The sequence below is a fragment of the Tyto alba genome, unplaced genomic scaffold (genome assembly GCF_018691265.1).
Source record: "Tyto alba isolate M040663 unplaced genomic scaffold, T.alba_DEE_v4.0 Super-Scaffold_1, whole genome shotgun sequence".
Taxonomy (NCBI): Eukaryota; Metazoa; Chordata; class Aves; order Strigiformes; family Tytonidae; genus Tyto; species Tyto alba.
In genome coordinates, this window is record NW_024881261.1 from 14,875,163 (window position 1) to 14,897,911 (window position 22,749).

The 22,749-nt window shown below is 42.5% G+C and overlaps 1 protein-coding gene across 3 annotated transcripts in view; it reads right to left on the reverse strand.

Annotated features, from left to right (window-relative positions):
- Positions 1 to 22,749, reverse strand: part of CNNM2 (cyclin and CBS domain divalent metal cation transport mediator 2) — a 126,994-nt gene that overhangs the window by 12,143 nt on the left and 92,102 nt on the right. For 2 of the 3 annotated variants that reach the window (XR_006164741.1, XM_032988555.2), the window contains exons 2-6: positions 17,825 to 17,968; positions 10,433 to 10,570; positions 8,105 to 8,274; positions 4,704 to 4,797; positions 2,195 to 2,260 (exon numbers count right to left, since the gene is read on the reverse strand). Coding sequence is in view for 2 of the 3 variants with exons in the window: in XM_032988555.2 (XP_032844446.2) it covers positions 2,195 to 2,260; positions 4,704 to 4,797; positions 8,105 to 8,274; positions 10,433 to 10,570; positions 17,825 to 17,968 (612 nt within the window). In the remaining variant the exon portion in view is untranslated. The remainder of the gene's footprint in view (positions 1 to 2,194; positions 2,261 to 4,703; positions 4,798 to 8,104; positions 8,275 to 10,432; positions 10,571 to 17,824; positions 17,969 to 22,749) is intronic. The other variant, XM_032988556.2, reaches the window with a different exon arrangement.

A 22,749-nucleotide genomic window follows, 5' to 3' on the forward strand; every position in this document is an offset into this window, starting at 1 on the left:
ACACCAACTTGCCATCTTGAAAGCCACAGCAAGCTGCAATAACTGCTGCCAGGAGCCAAACCGCTATCTGCACATGGGGCTTGATGCTGTAACTCCCACTGGGGACCAAGGAACTGTGAAGGCTGAGTGAATCTGTCCTGTCTTTCCCACCTGCATACACAAAATATGGCTGTGTGTGACAAGAACATCACTGCTGCTCAGGATAAAGGTTGCCAACTGTAACAGCTTTACACTAGTGTGACTTGTATCTGCCCTTTCTTTTCACCAGGGGTGTTATAGTACATTATTAATAAAAACCAAAGTAGGACAGAGAGCAACACGACAAAGCATATATAAAAAAAAAAAAAAAAAGCCAGGTGAAATGAAAGGACAGAGCAAAAAAGTATGAGTACAGAAAAGACATCACTTCTGGACCACGTACAAGTCAAGGAGGGAGCAGAGGAGTTAATGAGGAAGGTAGGATACAGATAGGGCAAACGACAGAAGAATACCAGGTAGGTCCATGTTTGCAGAACAGCACCCTGCCAGCCCCTAGCAGGCCAGCCCAGATCTGGACAGATCTTTTCTACCCAGGTTTTTGCCATACTTCTCACCTTCCTATATAGGGGATAAAGAGCACAAACCACAACACAAACATCAATACAAGTGTATTATAAATTTGGGATTAAACAACAAGATCCTTTTTAGAAGGACCCAGCAGAAGGTCCAAGTTTCATCAAAACTGGTACCACATGGTCACAGTGATGAGGTTTGCCATATCAGCTCCTTTCAGAAGAGATTCTTCCTATTATTATCTTCCATTATTGAGGTTTTTTTAATTTTTTTTTTTTTTAGTTGGGGAAAAAGCTATGAAAATATGCTTGACATTTATAGTGAAAACAACTTGCATGTGCAAAGTATACAATTATTTGTAGCAAGGAAAAGGAGAAAAAAAAAGAAGATCTGGCAAAACAAAAGAACCAAGCTAAAAAAGATAATCAAAGCTGCCGAGCTTAAAAGAAAGCCATCAGGTACTTTAAGAAAGATTAAATTTCTTCCCCTTCTTTGAGGTTTAGCAGCAGGAAACTAACAGGGCAAGAAAAAAATCCCCTGTAGGGCAACAACCTGTAGTTTGTTTGGAAAGTGCATGAGACTAATTTAAGGACTGATGCTAAAATACATTTTCAAGAGGGAAAAAAGAAGAGGGGGAAAAACACGGGAAGCAGGTGGTGAAAGTTTATGAAAGGCATGATATGTATTAATGTTTAGGAGATGTTTCACTTAAATATGCGTATCATTATCTTGTTTGCTTTTAGGTCTAGGGAAAGAAATTTCATCTGAAAAGGAAAACTTCAAAAGGAAGAAATATGTTCACTGTGGCCCAAACTATTTCAGGATTCTGCTCTTCTTACAGACTTTCTTGATAGGTTTCCTTTTTTCTCAACCACTCTGTGCATGCAGTGTCTGCAAAGCTCAGTTCTTGACCCTTCTCAATTTCTAATCCCTCAACCACACATCAGAGCTCTTTTTGGCCCAATTTGTTCCCTCCTCAGTCTCTGCTCTCCAAAGGGATTTCTGTGTCAGTCAGCTTGGTTATTCAGCAAGGAAAGGTCTTAAGCAAAACGGGAACCAGAAAACCCCACAGAAGGTCCCACAACCTTCTTGCACATTCCATTGCAAACCCACCCACTCAGCAAACCACTGTGCCGGTCCATGGCACTGACCTCACTGACAGAAAGCTCAGAGCTTTTGAGGAATTGAAATGGCCAGACTGTATACAAGCCATAGAATTTACCCATATAAGAATTCTTTCATTAAAGAAGTTTTCCTTTTACGGCAGTTTAGCAGCAGACATTCTCCTCTGCCAAACGCATTTCTTCAGAATTTTTTAAGCCTCAGCTTGGGGAAGAATACCTTCTTCTAAAAAATCTCCCCTCCTAATTTTTCACCAGTGTACATATGAAAAACAAGAACAAGCACACATTCCCAAATACGTTTTCTTCAATGTGTTTTCAGTTGTTCTCATTTTGATGAGTCTGTCACGTTGCTAGCAGTTACCATAAATGAAAGTTCAGGATACCTACCTGAGAGGCATAACTCTGTGCTGGACTTCTCCCTAACGAGCAAAGGGGTCAGATAAATACAGACTGCAGCTGACTTTTTATGGCGTCAGGGCAGTCACAAGAATGGTGAAAATAGAAGCATGCGGATTTACCTGGAGAACCTGCTGCTAACAACTCTGTTCTGCTGACAACAAAGGTACGAGACAGGGACAAGGGAACTAGAAGAGGGAGAGAAAAAGGATGAGATCACGACCAGAAAGGCGGCAGCTATCCACACTCGACAGGGGAAGGAGCCAGTTCACACTGAAGAACTAAAACCAAAAGTGCAAATCAACTGTGAAAAGGTAAAGGGTTAAAACAAAAGCAAAACCAAAAAAGACAATTAAACAATTTTAGGAATAAACCAAAAAACAAGCCTAAGGAATTACAGTGAAGTGAACAATTTTCGCTTGCTAATTTGAATGGTTATCCAGCACAGAACAGTCCATCAAGGTACACTCAGTTTTAAAATAGTCCAAAAGAAGCAGGGGTGCCCACTCCAGCCTAGAAGGCAAAGAGTTAGAACAAGCCAGAAAGCTTTCATGGGTGCTGTTCTTTATGGGAGTCAGACAGAAATAGAAATAAAACCAAAAGACACTTCATAGTTCTTCAAGTTTTCAGTAAAACGTCAAGCGAGGTTGTGAGCCTCCAAGCTCATCTTTGTCAGGACAGATACCATACTGCTCATCATTATTGCAAATCCCGCCCCAGCTGTAGTTAAAGAAAAAAGCTTTACTCCTTTTTTGTTGTTGTTGTTGTTTTGGGTTTTTTCTTGGGGGTGTGTGTGGTGTGTTTTGGCTTTGTTTTTTTTTGTGTGTGGGGGGGATATTTTGGTTTTTGGGTTTTTTTTTTTAAATGCTTTACTCTCCTGTTACTGACTTCACATTCCAGGTGGGATAAGCAGGCACATGAAGTCTAACTAGGACATGCAGAAGAGCAGGAGATTCATCTTATTCTGCAATGACTTATACTTTCATTGAGCTTTCCTGTCTACACAGAGGAACAGGAATTTATTTTTATGAGCTCATCCTAACAGAAATCTCAGGATGCTGCAAGACAATGTAAAACAAACACTCTAAAACCTGGAGGGAAAGCCAGCTAAACAAGGGATTTGCTACTGGTAAAATATTTAAAATAGTGCATATCCTTAAGTTTGGTATGACAAAATTCAAGATGGATTTCAGGGCATGTGAACAGGAGATCACTTGACCTCACAGGACTTGGGGAAACTGCCATGGGTGTGGGAAGGGTTAGCACCACAAAAAACCCCACCACATGAAAACATTCAAACTGAACAATGCTGGCAAAACAGAAATGCCACAAGTGATTTCCAAGTGTAGGTCTGGTAGAAGTGATCATGTCTACCCAGCTCCATGCCTGGCCCACGCTGCAAAAGCTGAGCTGTGAAGCTGAGAGTATGATGCAGTTCTACACACAGGTATGTTACGATTCCTCATGAACGCTGCTGCTATCACTCAAAGAATCCACCCAGTGCTCTGCACACTTTCAAATCTGTCAAGCCTCAAAAGGTATAAGCTCGACTGAGCAAATTAAAGTGCACATAATTACGGAAGAATTAGTCTTGCCTGTAAAAGTGAGCTCACCTGTCCAAGAGAACAGCTGTTGTCTGTAGAGTTTAATAAAGCTATACTCATAACTTACAATATCATTTCCATTCCAACGCTGTTCACTAATGTACACACACATAGGTACACATATGTAAAAGAGTGCTCATGAGTGTGCAATTAAAACAATCTGCCTCTCAAGTGGAAAATAAGCCCTGCTGCAACAGGAGGACCTGATTTCAGTGTAAGAAATATCTCTCCCCGAAGATGAACAAGTGGCATTAGGTCAGCAGATGGCCAGCGCCAGCATCAGCACCCCAGCTCTCCCCAGCGGGTCTGTGGATTCCCAGCTGAGATCGAGATCTTAGTGGTGACACTGCTGGCACCAAATTACATCTCCAAATGCTGAAATACAGCACTGGAGCCTACTCTTGGTGGATTAACTGACAATCCCCCAAGCTGTGCCTGTGAGGTGGTAGCTTGTGTGCTGGGAACTGGCTGACATCTCGCCCCCAGACACCAGCTCTCCCCGCTTGCAGATTTCTTGGTTACATTGCCACACAAGCCGACAGGACCGATCGCTTTTCTTGCACCACTGCCCTCCTTTTCCTCAAGACACTTTAGAAACAAGACTGGCAAAGCAAACCATCCCCAAACTAACGGGGCGTTTGTACTTTGCACCACTAGATGTCCCTCTGCCACTAATTATTTATTCCCATTAATTCAAACCCTGTTACCCTACCGTGAGCAAAACTACAAAGCTGTCCTCCAGTACCAAACCCATCACTGGCTGAGGCCAGCACTCGCATCCTCTGGGAGCTGGCAAACCGCTGCCAGTCGCTGGGTTTCGGGGTGAGCGCCAGCGTCGCCACCGGCCCGGGTCCCTCCCAGGGACGCTGTGCCAGGCAGGCAGTTCCGCTGGCGAGGAGATATCGTTTACATCAGCCCCACGGACACGGCGGGAGGACGCACTGCACAGCCGCCTCCTCCGCGCGCTCACAGGACAGGCAGGCTTGTGCAAGAGCGCATTCCTGAAGCAGAAGGTGAGAGGACATACCTGGCGATGCTGTGAGGGCCATCACCCCATAGTAGGAAAAAGCACCAGCTTCAAACTTCATCCCCTCCTTCCCAGCCTCCACTTCCACTTTCCCCTGTTAAGGAAAAGGAGAGAGAGCTGCAATTAAAAGGGACCATAGGTCTTGAGGCACAAGGCCAGACTTGAGCCCTGAAAGCTAGTCTTACCTGACATTCCTAAGCAGTGTCATGGTCCCCGCAGTTTGTAACTGTGCCTGAACAGGGACAGACCCTGAAGGGCAATGCTCTTGTGCCCTGATCTATCCTGGTCTTTGGTGCCCTCTGGCCAGTGTAAGTCCCTGCAGAGGAACAGGACCACCACAGTGCTTCAGGGTGGTACTACTGCCCTGCTCCAAGTGCTGCCATGCTGCTTTGCCTCACTGCAGAGTGAAAAAATACTCCCCCAGTATCACAACAAACTTATATGTAGCACAGTCATCTATGGTCTTAAGACACCTAGACATTTTGGGCCATAGCTCACTTTCACACGAAGAGTCCCCTCTAACACAAACATAGGAAAGGCAGATGGGAGGCCGTCTGCCTTCACCGATGAGATTCCCACAGAAGCAAAGCCCTTATTCCTGAAGAAGCGGTCCTGGGGCTACGTTGGTTTTCTTCATTTCTAGCACTTTTACATATTTCAGCACCTTAACTTAAGATCCTGCTCTTTCACAGCATCTGGCCTAGAGGGACACTCAGTGCTTCCCAAGCTGTACAAAACCACACGACCACACAAGTGCCCCCATTTCTGATGTGAGCTGAACCAAATTTTTAATATCACATCCCACAAAGGACTCTACAACAGAACCCACCATATCAAACATAGCTGTAAACACCTCAGTTACTCTGGTGTACAAGTAGCCAAAAGTAACTGGCTTCTTAGTGGGGCCTGGTTTTCACATCCATTCATCCTTACTGGTACTGCACTGAGAGTTACAGCATACCACTGCAGACAGAAGAAATCTCATTCAGCTTTCAGGCTGTACTACATGAAGTTGGGGATTTCAGGCAAACAACATAATTACCTGCAATGCTTTCCCTCCAGATAGGCTGGAAAGGGCAGAGAGACTGCCCATCCCATGTATACTAAGTAGACTGAACATCAACAGGACATAACTGGGTCAAAATTTGTCCAAAAGGCAGATTTTATGTCTATGTATTTATTTCATTAAGCACCATTTAAAATAAATAATCATGTATTTCACTTTACAGTACTGAACTAGGGCAGAAAAACATGAAAATGAACTCATTCTGCATGAGCCCGAATACCAAGACAGCTTGTCTAACTGTCCCAGATGAGAAAACCCACAAAATCTACCTCACAGGAAGAGAGTGCCTAGCTCACAAATCCATTTTCCTGCTATCACAAGCAACAACTTCATATAATCCCTTTTAAAACCAATTTCACTCCACAACACAAATAAGAAGCTTATTTGTTCATTATAAGCCTTCCAAAAGGTGCAATTTTGTCATCCAGGTAAAGACTGGTTATAAACGGAGCTCTCAACCTACTTACTGCTAGTAGTTATACACCAGCCAAGACCAGGTCACCAAAATACATACACGACCAGGCTTTGATCTTCACATATAGTCTGCCTGGAGTTAGTAGCTAAATACAAACTAGTAATTAGCAATAGCAGTTGAGTTGCAGTTTCAAGACCATTGCTCTATCAGCACATGCAGCACCTCCAAGCTTCCCAGTGGTGGCCACATGAAGACCAGGCATGCTTGGCAAGGTCACAGCAGCTGAAAAGCAGTTAAGAATTCACCATGTATGCTATTAGATATGTTCTGCCCAGTTTAAATGCATGCACATGTGGTTTCTGGTTTTCCACTGTTTAATGTTCTAACAATGACAAAAACAAATTTCCAACTGCTACGAAGAACTTCCCATTAGCTAAGAGAAAAGCTGTTGCAAACAGGTGACATTCCAGCTAAAACAGAGATTAAGCTGGTAAACTTCATGCACAAAATATACATTTAAATCTGTTCGGGCATGGGTTTCTTGTGAAGGCAATTCTGGTCTCTCCACATGAGAGAATAAGTTCAAGTCCATTTACGTAACAAAAGCAGAGTATTTATCCCCTCTTGACCCCTGCAGAACCAACCTTGTTACCATTTTTATAGCATGTACCTACTGCAAGACTCACTTTTCCAAATGCATTATAGAGCTAGCACATTGTGTTCACTAAATATTTATTGATTGAAGAATAGCTCAGAAAGAACTGATTGTTCTTTTGTATTGCCCATGTCCTCCATTTACATCTTTGCAGAATTACCTCATTAGGGAGCATTATCTGGCCTCTGGAATATTTCAGATTGCAACAATTCAGCACATAAGAGCGAGCAGTTGAAGACCTACCAGTGGCTCCTCAAACTCTTGAAAAAAACAATCCTTTTTAAAAAGAGAATTATGCTGAATCCACAATACTGCATTCCAGTGCTTTCCTAATAGTTTATCACTGAGTGTTTAAACCTCCCTCCTTGTTTTTTTTAAGGCCACATTAAAAAATATTTCAAGCCCTGTGTTACAACTTTAGCAACAAGGCTTGTGGTTTTATAATCAAAACTAATTTCAGTTATGCAAGATAGAAACATAAGCATCTTTCCAGCAAAATCTCTTAAAGGACTGTTCCTGCTCAAAAAATGCTAGATGGAAGCTAAGTTTCTGTGTAAAGCTTTACCTAGCCACTCAAGTGTTCCTGTCAAGTAACAAAACCTGGGAGATATCAGCACTGGAAGCAATCCAGTACAGAACAAGCAGAAAACAGTCCTTCCACACCACCTAGGGCTTCAATCTAAACCCACCCAAGTGCAGTGATCTCAGGGTAGGGCGAGTGCCAGGATGGCAGGGTGCTCAGGAGCCACGGGGGCTGGGGCTGAAGGTGGCAGCAGTTCCGCAGATGGAGCAGTGGGCCCACTGAAACGTGCATTTCTCAACACCAAAGGTACAGACTTCAAAACTACACAGAAAAATGTCATTTCCCTAAACTGTCAAACTCCCCCCATGCCTCCTTCTGCAATAGGAAAAAACAGAAAAAGTCATGACATTTTTTGCACCCCTATTTTCCAAGAGATGCCAGCTGTATGCAAGGATTCCTTTGCATTGCCTATCCTAGTGATACCTAAAGCTTTAAGTAACTTTCAACAGATGACTTGAAGGGGGAAGTGCTGTCTATCCTTTACAACTGGTTTAACTGAGGCTGAAAGCAGCTGAGTGAGCACTTCAAGGCTGGCAAAGCCATAAAAGAGGCAGGAGCAGTGTCCAGGAGCCATAGCTCCATTCCCACGTTTGAAAGAAGACAAACAACTGGAAGGGGTATAGAGAGGGATATGTCAGGAGATGAAGGATTTTGCACATATCTACATAATCACATATCTGACCTGTAAAATGAGAACAAAGTAGTCGACGGGCTTGTTTCGCTGGTAGAGGTAGTGTTCTGGGGCTTTCTTGTTCTTCTCATCATATTTCAGCTCCTGGATGACGTTGGGATGTTTTAGCAGCCTGAGAAGGATCTTCTCTGACATCTGGGATGGACCAAATGCTTCTACTTCTATAACACAAGATACAACTTGGCATTACACTTCATATGCCTGGCAAGAAGTCAGCAATACTCGTTAACAAGCATTTGCCTATAAGACACACAGATGCAGAGAGATCCATTATGGAATTGCAGGCTTCCTGTCTTTTGAGACTGTTAGATTTGTAAGGGGGTGGGGGGGGAACAGGAACGCCCCAACTTCCATTACTGAAATATTTTTCAAAACAACCAAAACCCATGTCTTCATCTGAAAGGGAAAAGAAAAAGGCAGTCTTGCCCTCTTGAGAGTTCAGTGTCACAGTGGTATGGACTCACTGAAGAGTTGTTTAAATGGAAGAGCTTTACAATTGGGGTAGAGAACCTTTGGATTTGTTTTTTCCTTCCACAAAAGCTATTAAAGTTACTGCATTTGTTGTCCTTTTATAAAAAACAAAACAAAACCAAATCAAACAAAACCAAACCAAAACAAAAAAACCCCGCCACTGTTTGGGGCCTAGAAAGTTGGTTGCTCTAGATAGGTGCTCTGCATAAATCAAAGACACAATTGGGGCTGCCACGGTTCATATGGGAAATGTTACTCCAAGTGAGAGACAGTGCAGGTCAGTTCAAACCATGTGGGATTAATTCCTGACACACAGAACATGTCCCCTATCCACTTGCTCTTCAGTGTTCCCAACAGGAGCTGTTTGAAGTGGAAAAGCTCATCCTTGTGTGGGAGAGTTAAGCCAGGGATGTCAAGATTTACACATGCAAATTGACAAACTGTCCTAACACCTCATTTCAGAACAGGACCATTAATGACCCAGTAGCTTTCATCTGCTAAAGATACTATTCTCAATTCAGAACAGAGAAACCAAAAATGTAGCTTTCATCTTATTTAGCAGTGGCTTCACAGACAGACCTGGATTTAAGCCACATAATCCTTTCATCCACAAAACAAGTAGAGAAGCAGCACTGTAAGACTATGTCTGTTGAGCAGGTGTTTAGGGAACTTCATCAAGTCTTGTATCACTACATGAACAACGCCTTGCTTGCTGTTAAATCCGCATCTTCCTGTTGAACTGCTTCCTTTCACCAAGGACATGCTCACATGCACATGAGCCGTGGGAGTCCAAGCCTTTTAAGGAATTACTGCCCCTCAGCTGAGATGTGATAACCGATCACATACATGTTTCTCTCAAGTCACAGAGGCAAAATAAAGCATGAAGGCAGACTAGGAGCATCTAGGCAGGCAGTTACTGCATCTTAGAGGAGGGGAAGTACTAATTTCCAACTGGAGCTGGCAAACTTGAGACAAAAGAACTTTATCATATTCAACCCATGAACATATGTTGAACATAGCAGTGAAAGACGCCCGTCTGAAAGACCTGCATGTAAGAAGTCTTTATATGTCAAAGAGAGACAGCATGAGCAATAGGAAGGTATGTTTTCCACAAGCTCTCCTGTTAACAGGTCTCATCTCTGAGGTGAAGGGACCAACTTTACGACGAAAGGCAGTATCAGCTGCAAAAAAACATTCAAAGCCCTGGCCTCTCTGCCAGACTGCGCACCCAAGGGCTAAACCATCAAGGTGTTCTGGGACGGAGACAACTGTCCTCTGAAACCTGAAGTCATCAACGGAGGTCACACAAGCCAGCCAGAAATCCATTTTAAAAAGTACAGTTCAACCGCCTGTGCAGTCTGCATTAAATGTGTCAGGAGAGTTTTTCACTTGGAGTCAAAATGTCTCATGGAACAGGTTTAGACCTTCCTGCAAAAAGTCCAGCATCTCTTTCTGGAGAAGGCGCCAGAGTGCAATTACAGTCAGCTGGCCAGTGGTATCGAGTCCTCTTTGGTTTGTTCCCTGAGCTCTTCCTAATGGGGTGTACTTGCTAGTCGTTAATCTGATGGACTCTAGACATGCAGTGCGGCACTTGGCATTCATCCTTACCTTTCAGACCAATTTAAAGTTACTGGTCCACCCCTGGTAAATGTCTCAGAGGGTTCATGCCGACACTGAACACAGGAGAGGAGAGAATTTAAAAAGAAAAACACAACAGTGGCATTATTTGTCACCCCACAATCCAGCCTCCCTTCCCGCCTGCACTATCCCACCCACCTCACCGGCCTTTGCTGACAAACTGCCTCCGAGGCTCTGGCACAATCACAAAAAAAGATAACCCACACTTGCCTGTTGCCAGGAACCGGTGCATTGCCAGGAGGAGCTGCGGTGATATTTTAACCTTCATCTCGCTGTCTGTCTGCTTGAAGGCAGAGAAGTCCTGCTTCCTGTCCCGATGAGCTACTTTCTTTTTCGTCTTGTTATCAGCTGGGGAAGGGAGGGTGGGAAAAGAAGTGATTTTTGTTAGAATGGGGTGCAGCATGAACCGCGCTCTATGGAGTCAGCCCGAATGGCCACCCAGAGCACAGGGTGCAGACAGACCCCTCTGCAACACACACAAAGCCCTGTTCATCGGCACACACCGCAAGCCAGAAACAATGAGCGAGCTCTGCTGTGGGCTCATCCGGCCGTGAGCCCCTGTCCTGAAGAGCCAGGCACACACAGTCTATGTCCCTTCTTGGTCACTTCAACGGGGGGAAAAGTCTCTGCTTGCAAACATCTAATTGCAGAGCAGCTCTGCATATTACACATAAGGCGTGTGCGCATTTCTAGGTGGGGAGGAGGAGTCCTGCTCAGTGTTACTAATGGCCAAAAGGTGTTGTTCTACAAGAGTATCTGAGATAGATACTTTTTTTGTACACATTCCCTAGAAAATTCCCAGCAAGTACATAGACTAAATATACAATGACTTATATCTTATGCTGTACCATGGCTTCACTGACTCTTCACAGCTTTCACAAAATCCACATGCCTTTGGTCCAAGTAACTCCCAATGTCTAGCATGTGCAGTTTATTTTGTCCTGTCCAAATTTCAGCAAAGGCTGTCCAAGTCTACAGCCTGGAGGTGGGAATCTCTGGCCACTTTACAGGCACTGAAGCCAGAGTGAAGCACACAGTAGCTTCAGGAGTTCAGGTGTGGGAACTCACCTGGACTCCTGTCCTTTATTCAACTAAATACTTGCTACTTGGTTTGTCTGCCTTAAAATAGGCCCTGTGGTAGGGAAACCCCGTTTGTGAAAGACAACATGAAAGATGGAGCTGCAGAGGCACAAACAACCCAGCTATTATCATCTACCTGCTGAGGTAATCTATGAAAATTTCTAGGAAACCAGGTAAGTGGAAAGCTATAGGCATGTTAGGGTTCAGTATACATCAATTTCAGGGAGAAGAGGTCTCTGCTCAGATGGCAGGGTCTTGCTCTTCTCTGCTGACGCAGTGTGTAAGGTGGCATTGGCTATAAGCAGCAGAACGCTGTCAGACAGCTCTGAGATCCACCCTATATTGTAGGAAACCCAAGTCTTAAGGCAATTACTGTGAGCCCCTCGGACTTGAGGGATGGTTTCGCTTCTAGGGCCCTAGCGAAGAAAGATACTGAAAACACTATAGCCACTTGATCAGCAGATAACTAGTAATTGGTTTAAAATAAGTGGACTTTTGAGGGACCACAGGCAGTTCTGGTACATTGATTCACTGCAGAGAATTTGGGCAAGCACACAAAGAGGTGTAGGTGAAGCTAACAGTGTAAAATCTCACACATACTCTCAGGTAGGTGTTACCAGATTTTGGGTTATGCATGAAAAGATTAAAGTACTGTACAGTAACAAGAAAGCTACTGAGATCTAGTCTTGTAGGTGTCCAAATATATGCTACAGACTACATAAGGCTCCGAGTGGTCAAGTTTGGGGCTTGGAAATGCACAATACTGATAATTAACAGATTTCTAGAAAGATTTTCCCAAGTAACCTAGCCTTTTAGATATAAATACATTTAGATCCTCAACTTCCTGTGGACAAGCCTCCACTATAGGACTATCACAGACTCAACAGCAATACTGTACTGGTAAGTAATGTATCTACTCTAGATATCTAAAGCTCATTCTGTGAGCAGTGCAAATAAAATGAGATACTTATTCCCAAAAACATGAAGAAGAACAATGACAACTCATGCCCTTTTTCTTCCTTGAAACAAGAAGCCTCTTACCCTAGTAGTACTTTACCCAGGACCTGGACTACATCAGGGACTGCAGTTTCTCTTCCAAAAGCAGGAATAGAAACCACCTAAGGGAGTGGTTACAGACTAAAAACAATCCCTGCCTTGGAAATATAGTCTGAGACAAAGCTTATCTGTACTTGCAGTTAAAGGGAAGATGGATACCAAAGTAATAAAAAGTGAATATAAGCTCTCACTAGGTCCTACCGCTTGTAAGAATAGAAACTGTGCTTTTTCTGAAAAGCTCAGAGAATGCCATTTTTTACAGTGCTGTGGCGGAGATGCTTTCTCACAAGGAGTTCCATCACTGCTCTCTTCAGTGAGGCAAAAATCACCACAACTACAAGTTTTGGCCCTGGGACAGGGAAACATCTCTTCAGCAGGGCTGGAAAGCATCTCTTATTTCTCTTGTGAATGAGCTGTACCACTGCAGGCTTCGCACTGCACCTCTGGTACATGAAAACAGGGCCAGTATCGCATCATGGGAGGTTCCCTTAAATCTCTCTGTCTGCATCAGTCATCAAGGTAAGAGACCCAGTCTCTTAATTAAATGATGGGTGATTTCAACTGCTCCTACTGTTTCGTTGGCAGCTTGTCCAGAAACCTTCCCCCAAGAAAAATGTTATGCAGTGAGAACAGAGCCACATGGCTTAAAGCCACTAACTTGGCTTATTTTTGTAAGGGATGGTCTTAATTGTTCTTTGCTATCCAAACAACTTCTGAGATTCTTCTAAGACAGGAACCAAGGACTGGATGGAGACAGACGTAATTGAATCTGGACCAGGTATTTCCTGTCTGTCTGTTCTACAGTAAGTGAGATGAAGACCAGGGCACTGAAATTATCTTGGCATGAAGTGATCTCTGCTTACAGAGTGCTGTGACACTGTTTGGTTCTGCAACATGATCAATGTGATGTGTGAGTGATAACCTCAGTATAGCTTTTGGTGAGATAATGAAAAATATTGCAACTATCTTCAGTAGGTTCTGGGAATATTTAGAGTTCTTCAAATCAAAGGCAGCAAAGCTGACCATGAGGTCCTGGGCTGAGGGAGCGAACTCAAGTAGGGGAGGGGTCCAAATACAAGTAAGGTTGTGATCTCTCTTGTAATATTCCTGAACTTCCAGGCCTGATGCTGAATACCACCAATGACTGAATGGATTTCCCTGAAGGGACCAGCTCGGACTGGAGACAGCTACAGAACAGGGTGTTCAAACCTCAGATCACCCATTCAGTTGGGCAGGCAGCAGGCTGATGGGCACTGCAAATGCACCCAGACAGTGTTCTGGCAAGGTTCTTGCTCTCTTTCTGTGCTCCTTTTTGTCTTTAGGACAGAGTAGACATCTGCAGTGTGCTCCAGATGAGAACGAGAACAAAAATATTTTATCCAATAGAAGTGCGGTTCTGTCTGGCACACAACTGTACAAGGACAGAGACAAGAAACTGCTTGAGATGTGCATCTATCAGGTACTCCAGGAAGGGAGAGTACAATTCGTAGAGGACCAGACTCACTGACACTGTGCCCATACTCAGCACCAGGATGCCCAGCCCAAGGCAGTCAGAGGTGGATGCCAGTCTCACTCAGCACACACCCCATGTCCCCCTCTCCCTCACCCCCGTGTGATGCACACACCCAGGCTGATGGTCCATGCCCCACACACTGCACAGGTCTTTTTCAGCCTGGGACTATTTCATTTTAAAAGAAATGTTTAGGAATTAACTAAGTTAGTTTTGCCAGTTCTTTCTGTCCCTAGCTGGGAAAACCAGGTTGCCCTGTGTATCATGCATGTTCTGGCAACTGACAAAGTCGGTGGGACTAAGCCTGAAACACTTAAACAGCCTAAAATAGCTTCCTGTAAGGATGCAGCTCCAGCAGCCTACCAGTGCTCGACAGAAGGTTAGCAAGTCCACAGTCCTAACAGCCAACAAGGTAATAGCATAATTTTCTAATGGGTGGCAACCATCTTGTTATATCTAAAGATTAGATTCCAGCTACACTAAGGTCTGCTCTCCTGGCATAGGATACTGATGTACATCATACCAAATCCATAGGTCTTGCCAGACAAATCGGCATTGCACAGCCTTTTTTATGTTGCTACACTTTCACTGAATGACAGTGGAAATACTCATTAGTGCAAACAATTTTTATTCCCATAACTCTGTGGTTTAAATGGGAGAAGTGACAGAGAGTTTACTAGCACATGTATTTTGTCAAAACATACCTATTTTGACAGCAGTTTGGAAATAGAAACACTCAGGTAAGATGTGGTCTTCCATTCAGGGAAGTGACTTGCTAAGGCTAAAATAAATAATTAGGTGAAAGCTATTGCAGCTGCAGAAGTGTAGCTCCGTAACAAATGTGTCCCATGGCGTGGCACTGAACAGCCCTGCAGCATGGGCTTGCCAGGGGTCATATTTGCTGAGGCAGTCTGCTGAACAGCACATGGGTGAGAATGTAAAAATGCAATGTAAACTGATGCTTACAACCACACTGCTTACCCACAACATGCAGAACACATGCACAAAGGTGTGTTAAGGTAATTAATTTGTGGAAAAATCCCAGATTTTACATAGGGCAAACCCTCTCTGAATCTGTATGCATGAAAAACAGCAGCATTCCAGTTGCATTAAGGGGATGATTAAATTCATCTTCAATTATAAAGAGCTAAATAAGACAGACCACCATCAAACCTGGGTCAGAACAGTGAACTTCATGTTCCTCAAGTGGACTCTGCAGTCTGAGGTCAATGCAGAACACATGGTTTTCTCTGTTGGGCCTCTGAGAAGGTTAAGAAATGCTCTCCCACCATGGGTAAGGCCATGGGAGTGCAGGACAGATTTCTGTATTGCATCAACCATGAAAAAAATGCTCCAACTTTCCAATACTAAGAGCCAAGTGCATCGTGACACTGGTTGAGATGTAGTCAGAGCCTACCTGTGTCATGACAGAAACCTCTTATCTCCACCCCACTAGCATCCCCAATACAAAGTCTCATGCTCAAAAGTACTCAATCTATCCAGAAGTTAATAGGTCAGACATATCTAACAATTTTTCTTGCTCCCATCTTCTCCCAACATCTCTGCAACCCATAAGACATAGAAGACTAGAGCAATCTGAAGAAATACCACACATTTATTGGGCATACAACCCCTGAGAGATTCAGCTGCAGAGCTTCAGCAGTGAGACTAGCTTCTAGCAAAAACTGTAAATATAGAATTACTTCTACTCTAACACAGTTCAAATGGATTTTCATGGAAGCAGTAGAAAGGCATAGCTCCAAGGTTGGCCATTTCATCAAATTTCAAGTTTCCATCAAAGCAAAACAAAACATTTTTAAAGCTTCAGAACAAAGGCATAACAACGCTGCCAAAATTTTTCATAAACTCTACTTTTATGTAAACACCTGACACAGAGCAAATCAGTCCAAAGGTTTCAAGTTGGCTTGGTCTGAGCTGAGCAAGCCAGCTTGGTTTTACAATGAACAGCATCAGAGAACTCTAGTACTAGATGGGGTTACCAGCACTGACACACTGATATCACCATTAAAAGTAAGCTGCCTTAACATATCGTGGACAATAAGCAACCTTCAGTAACCCAGTTGGGTTACTGAAAAAAAGGAACTCCAATTGGAAGTGGCTACAGCACATCAATCTGCCCAAATCCAAAACCTATCACATTTTCAGTGATCCTTGCAGTTTCTCTGGATTTCTGCTCTTTTCCTTACTCCTACAGATTTCTTCAATCTGAACAGTGGAACGAACTCCAGTGCTTCATAAAGAAACTAGAAGTTCATCTTCATGGTACATAGCAGGAGTCACCCCTCAAAACTTCCTGCATCCTCCAGGAAGCCTAGGAAGTGAAGTTTCCCTCCTGTTCTGAACCAGGAATTTTCAATAGTAAAACCTTCCCAGGAAGGAGAGTTTCAAATGAACTCATGTTCACCAGCTCTGTTTTGTTAATCTAGGAAGTCTTCAGATAGTAAAATTAAATTCTCATTTCCTTGCCCTCTAACATGCTATTAATGGTCAAAGCTTTTTTTGTCCTGAAGAACAACACAGCATGATCTATGTGGTTTCTCTTGACAGACAAGGGAAAAAAAATACTGGAAAGCATATGCAATGTCTTTTCACTTGTAGAAACAGGAAAATATCTCAAAGGTGATGAGACAAAGATAGGATCTTTTTGGAGTATAAAAGAAAGCCTGAATTCACCCTGTAAAAGAATTATGTTGTGACTGATTAGCCAACAATTCATTTGTGAAGCTATGAAAAGAAATCGATACTAACTAGACTGCTGTGATTTGCATAGTAATTAGACTGTTTAGAATATTGTAACACACAACTGCGATTTGCATGAACCTTTGGGCACATAAATGCTGGTAAAATACTGACCAGCTACAGAAAGTAGTTTAGGCAATAACAATCTACTAGGAAAAGTAGAAGTATGTCTATCCCACAGTGTAAAGTACCCATTTGGTATTTGGCTTGGAAGGAGGATAGAAGATGCTTTCATTGTCCTGTAAAAGGTGCTGTAGAAACATTCAGATCCCTTTCATGAGAAAAGATTAAAGCAAAGAACATCTGAACAGTGTTAAAGACATTTAAAAATATTACTTCTATTACAATAGAATCTAGAGACATCCTTGTGCTATATGCAAACACATAGTAAAAAATAGCATCTGCCAGCAAGTGATCAAAGTACAGATAAGACAGATAAAGAATGACAGAAAGGAAGTCCCATATGCACAGGCCAGATTGTGCAGATGGGAAGAGAAGCAATGACACTTTAAGTAACTGGCCAAAGACCAGACAACCTCTAAACTGGGAAAGAAAAGAGTCCAGATCTTTCAAGTCCTAGGTAATGGTTGACCTGCAGCATCATCTCCCTCAACATATGTTGATGCAAAGGAAGGAAGGAGCTGTACTGAGTGATAAAGAGGAGCCATTTAGGAAATGCTGGTTTTCAGCCCTGAAGAAGACTTTCCATTCTCAGTTTTTCTGAATAAGTGACAGAGACCCGAAAGAGACTCCATTCCCCTTCCCTGATGCACGGCATTTACCTGCCTTGTTGCTAAAGTATGGTAGTACATGGACTACAGGCCCTTTAGGTGGAGAGTGGTTAGGGGAAAACGTGGGAGGTTGTGAGCACTGTAACAAAAAGGTTTAACAAGGCCACTGTGGTGGAGAACAGCTAGCAGGAGAGACCAGATTGTTGCATATGTAAACCTTCTTGATGGAAGGGTCAAATAAAAAAACCTGTCCTGTTTCTGAATTAATACAGCACAAAGGGGTGAGGTGTCTATGCTGTGAAAACAAAAATTACTTTGACCATCTGAGGGATCTGCAGGTCATTTGACCATTGACATTTTAAATCAGCAACTTAACGTCTCTCAAAACACAGCTATTAAACACAGCTGCTGCTGGATGGAGTCTTCCCTCTCATCTATAAACAAAGTGCAAATATTTCTACTCACTGTATAGATCTGTTTCATCCAGAATTTCAGACTTGATGATCTCTTCAATCACATCTTCTAAAGTGACAATTCCCAGGACTTCATAAAAAGGATCCCCTTCTCCTTCATTGTTTACTCTTTGTACTATAGCCAGGTGAGACTTGCCTGCAAGGAGACAGATCAGCACTTTAGACATTTTAGAAATCCCTGAAAGATCAGAAATTATAGCAGAATTATAGACACACAGCTATAAATAAAAAGACAAAAAGGTTGGTGTCAGGCTTCCTGAAAAAAGAGTCAAAGTTTAACAGATGCTTACAATAATAATCTGATTTTTATCTGAGAAATGCATTCCTGAGCCACACAAATCCATGTAATGTACTAAAGGAAAACAGCTAAAGAGATCAGTGTTCTCTTTCTAATGTCTTTCCCAGTAAAACTGTCACCCTGGCACTGAATTCACTATATTATTTTGTTGACAGTTGTTCCACTTCTTGTCTCATGCACTGGAAGAAGGCAGCCAGGCTGGAGCCCTCCTTTGCAGCAAGCTCCCATGGATGTTCTCCTCAAGCTTGGAAACAACAGCAACAATGGCCAAACCACAGAAGCACGTGGACAGGGTAGATCTGGGGAAAACAGGTCAGACCAATCCATGAGCTTCTCTTTTTCTACTCCCTCCCTCCAAGATAATTTATTTGGACATGCTCTATACAGGAGGGGTGGGGTGGGTGGATGGGTGGGTTAATTAGGAATTAATTAGAATAATCAAAGTGACAATGTCTGATCAAAGAGAAAAGCTAAGATGAAATATACTAGTGGCTCTACAGATCCTTGAGCTGTGCATCATTCAAAGTGTATTCTATAATTCCTAAAGTCCTTTCTGCCACAAGAATAATAATAAAATCATGACCCTACAAATCTGCTTTGATGTCCTTGGTTGCCAGTATCCCTGGCTGCCATTGAAAGACGGTCCTTTGTAAAGCTGCATAAAAAGTAACATGAATTCAAAGGGTTCACTAAGTAGAAGTGGCATTTTGAAGTATAAATACAGCAGATATCAATATGCTTTCCAAGCTATCAGGAGGTAAGCAACATTGCCTCACATTCTTATTTGCTAGTGTCAAAAACGATACTTATCCCCATCTGTGGAAGATAACCAAAATAGTTCAACTTAGCTTAGACCCCTTTATAGGCAATAATGTCTGCATGTTTTAAGATTCAGATTATTAGACTAACAAACATTCAAACTATTCAAACCCAGACTTACTCATTCTTAAAGAATGAAAATATCCTGAACAAATTAGACAAGGGAGGAAAACTTATCAACTACTGATATAAACATTGCATCAGGTCAAGTCAATTCACTTTGGTAAGTTTTTCACATCTGCTTTCCCAGGGACCCAACATAAGCAGTTAAAAACAAATTCCTGGTGAATGCTGTCTGTCGAAAGTTAAATTCTTTTGCTATTCCCAGCTTGTGATCATTTAAAAGGAATTTTCCAAAGCAGGGTCTAATATTAGACTCAAAATGAAGTTTCCATTCCACTTAAGCGATATTCTCACCAAAGTAACTACTGCATAATCTGATTGTCTTGGAGCTACTCGTTTAGATGCAGATGGACATACTTTAAATACCAACTCCACTGCACTGCTGAGTCTTATCTTGAGGAGACCTTATTCTACAGTGAATTAATAGAAAGATGATTTGTGATTTTAAAGGATAAACATTCATAGGGCACTGAAAGTCTTTCACTGTGCCAGGTTTTATTTCTTTGCATTCCTTGCAAGAATTCCAGCTCTTTTTTACCGCTCAATGAACAGCACTTAAAAAAAAAAAAAAAAAGGTGACTTCATAAAAACATGAAAGATTTAAGTATTATTATCATTGCTGTTCCCCTGCTATTACTCCAATTATATCCTTTCAATATAACGATGTTCAGAAAGAACTGTAAAGAACTGTGGCACAAAAAAAAAGTCACATGGACAAACCAAATACTGTAATTTATTTCCCAGTGCCTGTTCAGATATTTGCTTTCAAGTCAAAAGGCATGACTCCTTCAAGAATCATTTCTATCACAGACCAGAGCAGCATATTTGCACATGCTCATTCAGATGCTAATTCCTGAGGATCACCATTCTCACACATTAGGAAGTGGTAAGAGTGCTCAGATCTGTACAAGTGGGTACAACAAACAATGCTATCAACTCAGCATTTCAGCTTTGATCAGAATCACCAAATTACAGCCTTCTCTTCCACTTCTGTACTGCCTATTATAAAGCTGAACTAGGTAATAAAATTTTACATTTTGAAACAGTCTTTCTCACAGTGGAGTCCTGGACACATCTACAAGCAACGGGAGAGATTTATGGAAATGAGACTGGGGAAGGACACGAGGGGCTGTAATAGCATGCATGGGACATTGTGCAGGACTTTCAGCCACAGTTGCGTGCCCTTTCCATCGGCGTGGTCCCCACCAAGAATTTAGGATCACTAAAATATGCTATGCTCTCCCCACTTTAGCAGCCGCAGCACTCTGATCCGACCAACAGTACCTAACGGGAGACAAGTGACCAAATTTGTACCAGCTACTGCTGTCTTATGCAAAGTGAGCTGATAAAGAATTAGTCATGGATGGGAATCGGACATTTTGCACTTCCTACAATGAAAAAGAAAGCTAGAAACATTTTTTTCTGGCTCTGCAATGATCTCCAATTTTCACTTTTTATTTATTTACCGAAGTATTGAGACCATTGAAACTTGTCGTAGTTTCAAATGTCATTGGACTTTCTGGTGGGTAGCATCAATGTTCAGCTCTACCTTCATTATTAAAACTATAGGTTGCAGAGAGTTATCTGTCGAAAATATATAAATTATCCAAAGGCAGGCTGACACTAATCTTTCCTCCCTCTTGACTCTCAAGTTTTCCTGTCCATGTCTTTCATGAACTTTGCTGGGGTCAAGTGAATTTAAGTCAGTCTAATTGGGCCAACTCCAAAAGGCTGCCTTTTGCTCCCAAAGTCTTCTCTGCCCTTTGCATTGGCTCCAATGCTCATGCAGTCACTTGATGAGACAGACCAGATCCAAAAATCACATTTCTTGGGCCTTTGTAAGCTAATATTGATCCAGATCCAATAATTTGCCAGAAATCATCAGACAGTGGAACAAGCATTGGTGCTGGTGATGAAGGTGTCATGAAGATGCATTCTCAGACTGGCTGCCATCTCAAACCACTGCATAGATGGTTGCAAAATACCCTCCACATATGCAAGTAATCAAGGCAGAAAAGGCTAAAGGGAAAGCCAGAGGAGTGCAAAGATTTCTTTATACATCATAACAGAGCACAACACAGCACGTGCCCAACTTTAAAAGTGGTCTATGAGTAAAATAATGACTCCTCCGAGTGTTTTAAATAGAAATTGGCTACAACTTTATCCAAAGACTTTATCAAGCTACTGCTATTTGTCATACCATTTCATTCAACTGAGAGATGTTTCAACCGCATTTTTCACTGCTAAGTACATAAAATACATATCCAACAAGGAGCTGAATAAAATAAATGTCCAGGTAAGGAAGCCTGGACTGTCTATAGTATTCGTAGGGCTTTAAGAGCAGAACGCAAATTAAACAGAGACCGTAAGCGTGCATGGAAATTATATAAATAACTTCTATACTTCACTGATTTTCTGGCCATGGGTTCTAACCACACTACATCTATGACATTAATCCTTCTTTAATCACTTGTTTTAAATGTTGATACAGTGAGATTTAGCAAGCAGGCAGCTCTGCAGCACTGCCAGATCTGGTGATAAAGGCATAAATGACCCGAGTGATGTGCAATAAGCAGCACCAAAAGAGAACTGTGGACAGTGTTCTGATTCACAACCCCTCTGGCCACAGGCAGGCAACGTTTGCTTTCTGCCTCAGCTTTCCCCATCTGTATCAACGGTCAGTAACATCAGCAAGAGCCTGTGGGGCTTATGTGTGTACACAGCTTAAGACACAAGTTGTGATAAATGCTAATCAGTTATATTCATGGGCAACTAAAGGACCAAGGACTTTTGTTAAAAGCAAATCTAGCCTCATCCCATTGCTCAAAATCTTGCCACTCAGCTTGGATTTTGCTCTGTACCACAACTTCTTATTAATTTATTAAGCTAATTAAGAAACATGAAGATGATTAGTGAAATCTACATGAGTCAGTGAACCTAGAATGAGCTGCTGGGAGTCCATGTGATTGACCAACCATGCAGAACAGCACTGAAAGAAATGCTTGAAATACTGATTCTCTTACAGTACTTTGACCATTCCTTGAAAAAGATACGGAAAAAAATAAATTCACCCTTTAATCTTGAGGCATTTATACGTTTAGAGCAAGGACCTCAAGAATATTGTCATACAGTCCAAACTAGAGATGAAAACATCTGACCAAGTTCAACGTCTGCCATGGTCAGTACAGAGGGTCTTGTCTACATGAAGAGTTTTGCCATATGAATAGAGCTGTACCCATCCCACTCTCACAATGCCACTTCCCCACAGACACACAGGCAGAAGAAGTGGGGCTGACAGGAACATTATGAATTTCAGTAAATGTAAATGCAAAGTCATGAACGTGGTACAAAATAATTCCCATGCACTGGTACTAGAGACTGACTGGCTGAGTCTGCACGAAAGGACTCCATGGTCCTGGTAGACAAGCCACACAAGTCAGCAGTGCATCTTTGCAGCAATGAAAGCTAACTGCATACTGACTACGATAGCACACATGCAGCTAGCAGGTCAAGGGAAGGGATTATTCCCCTCTATTTGGCCCTTGCAAGACCACACCTGGAGCACTGATGCCCAGTTTGGTGTTCTACAGTACAAGAAAAACATTGACAAACTGAAGCAATTCTAGTGGATGGATGCTAAGATGGTCTGGGCCTGGAGCCCGTGGTGCACAAGGAAA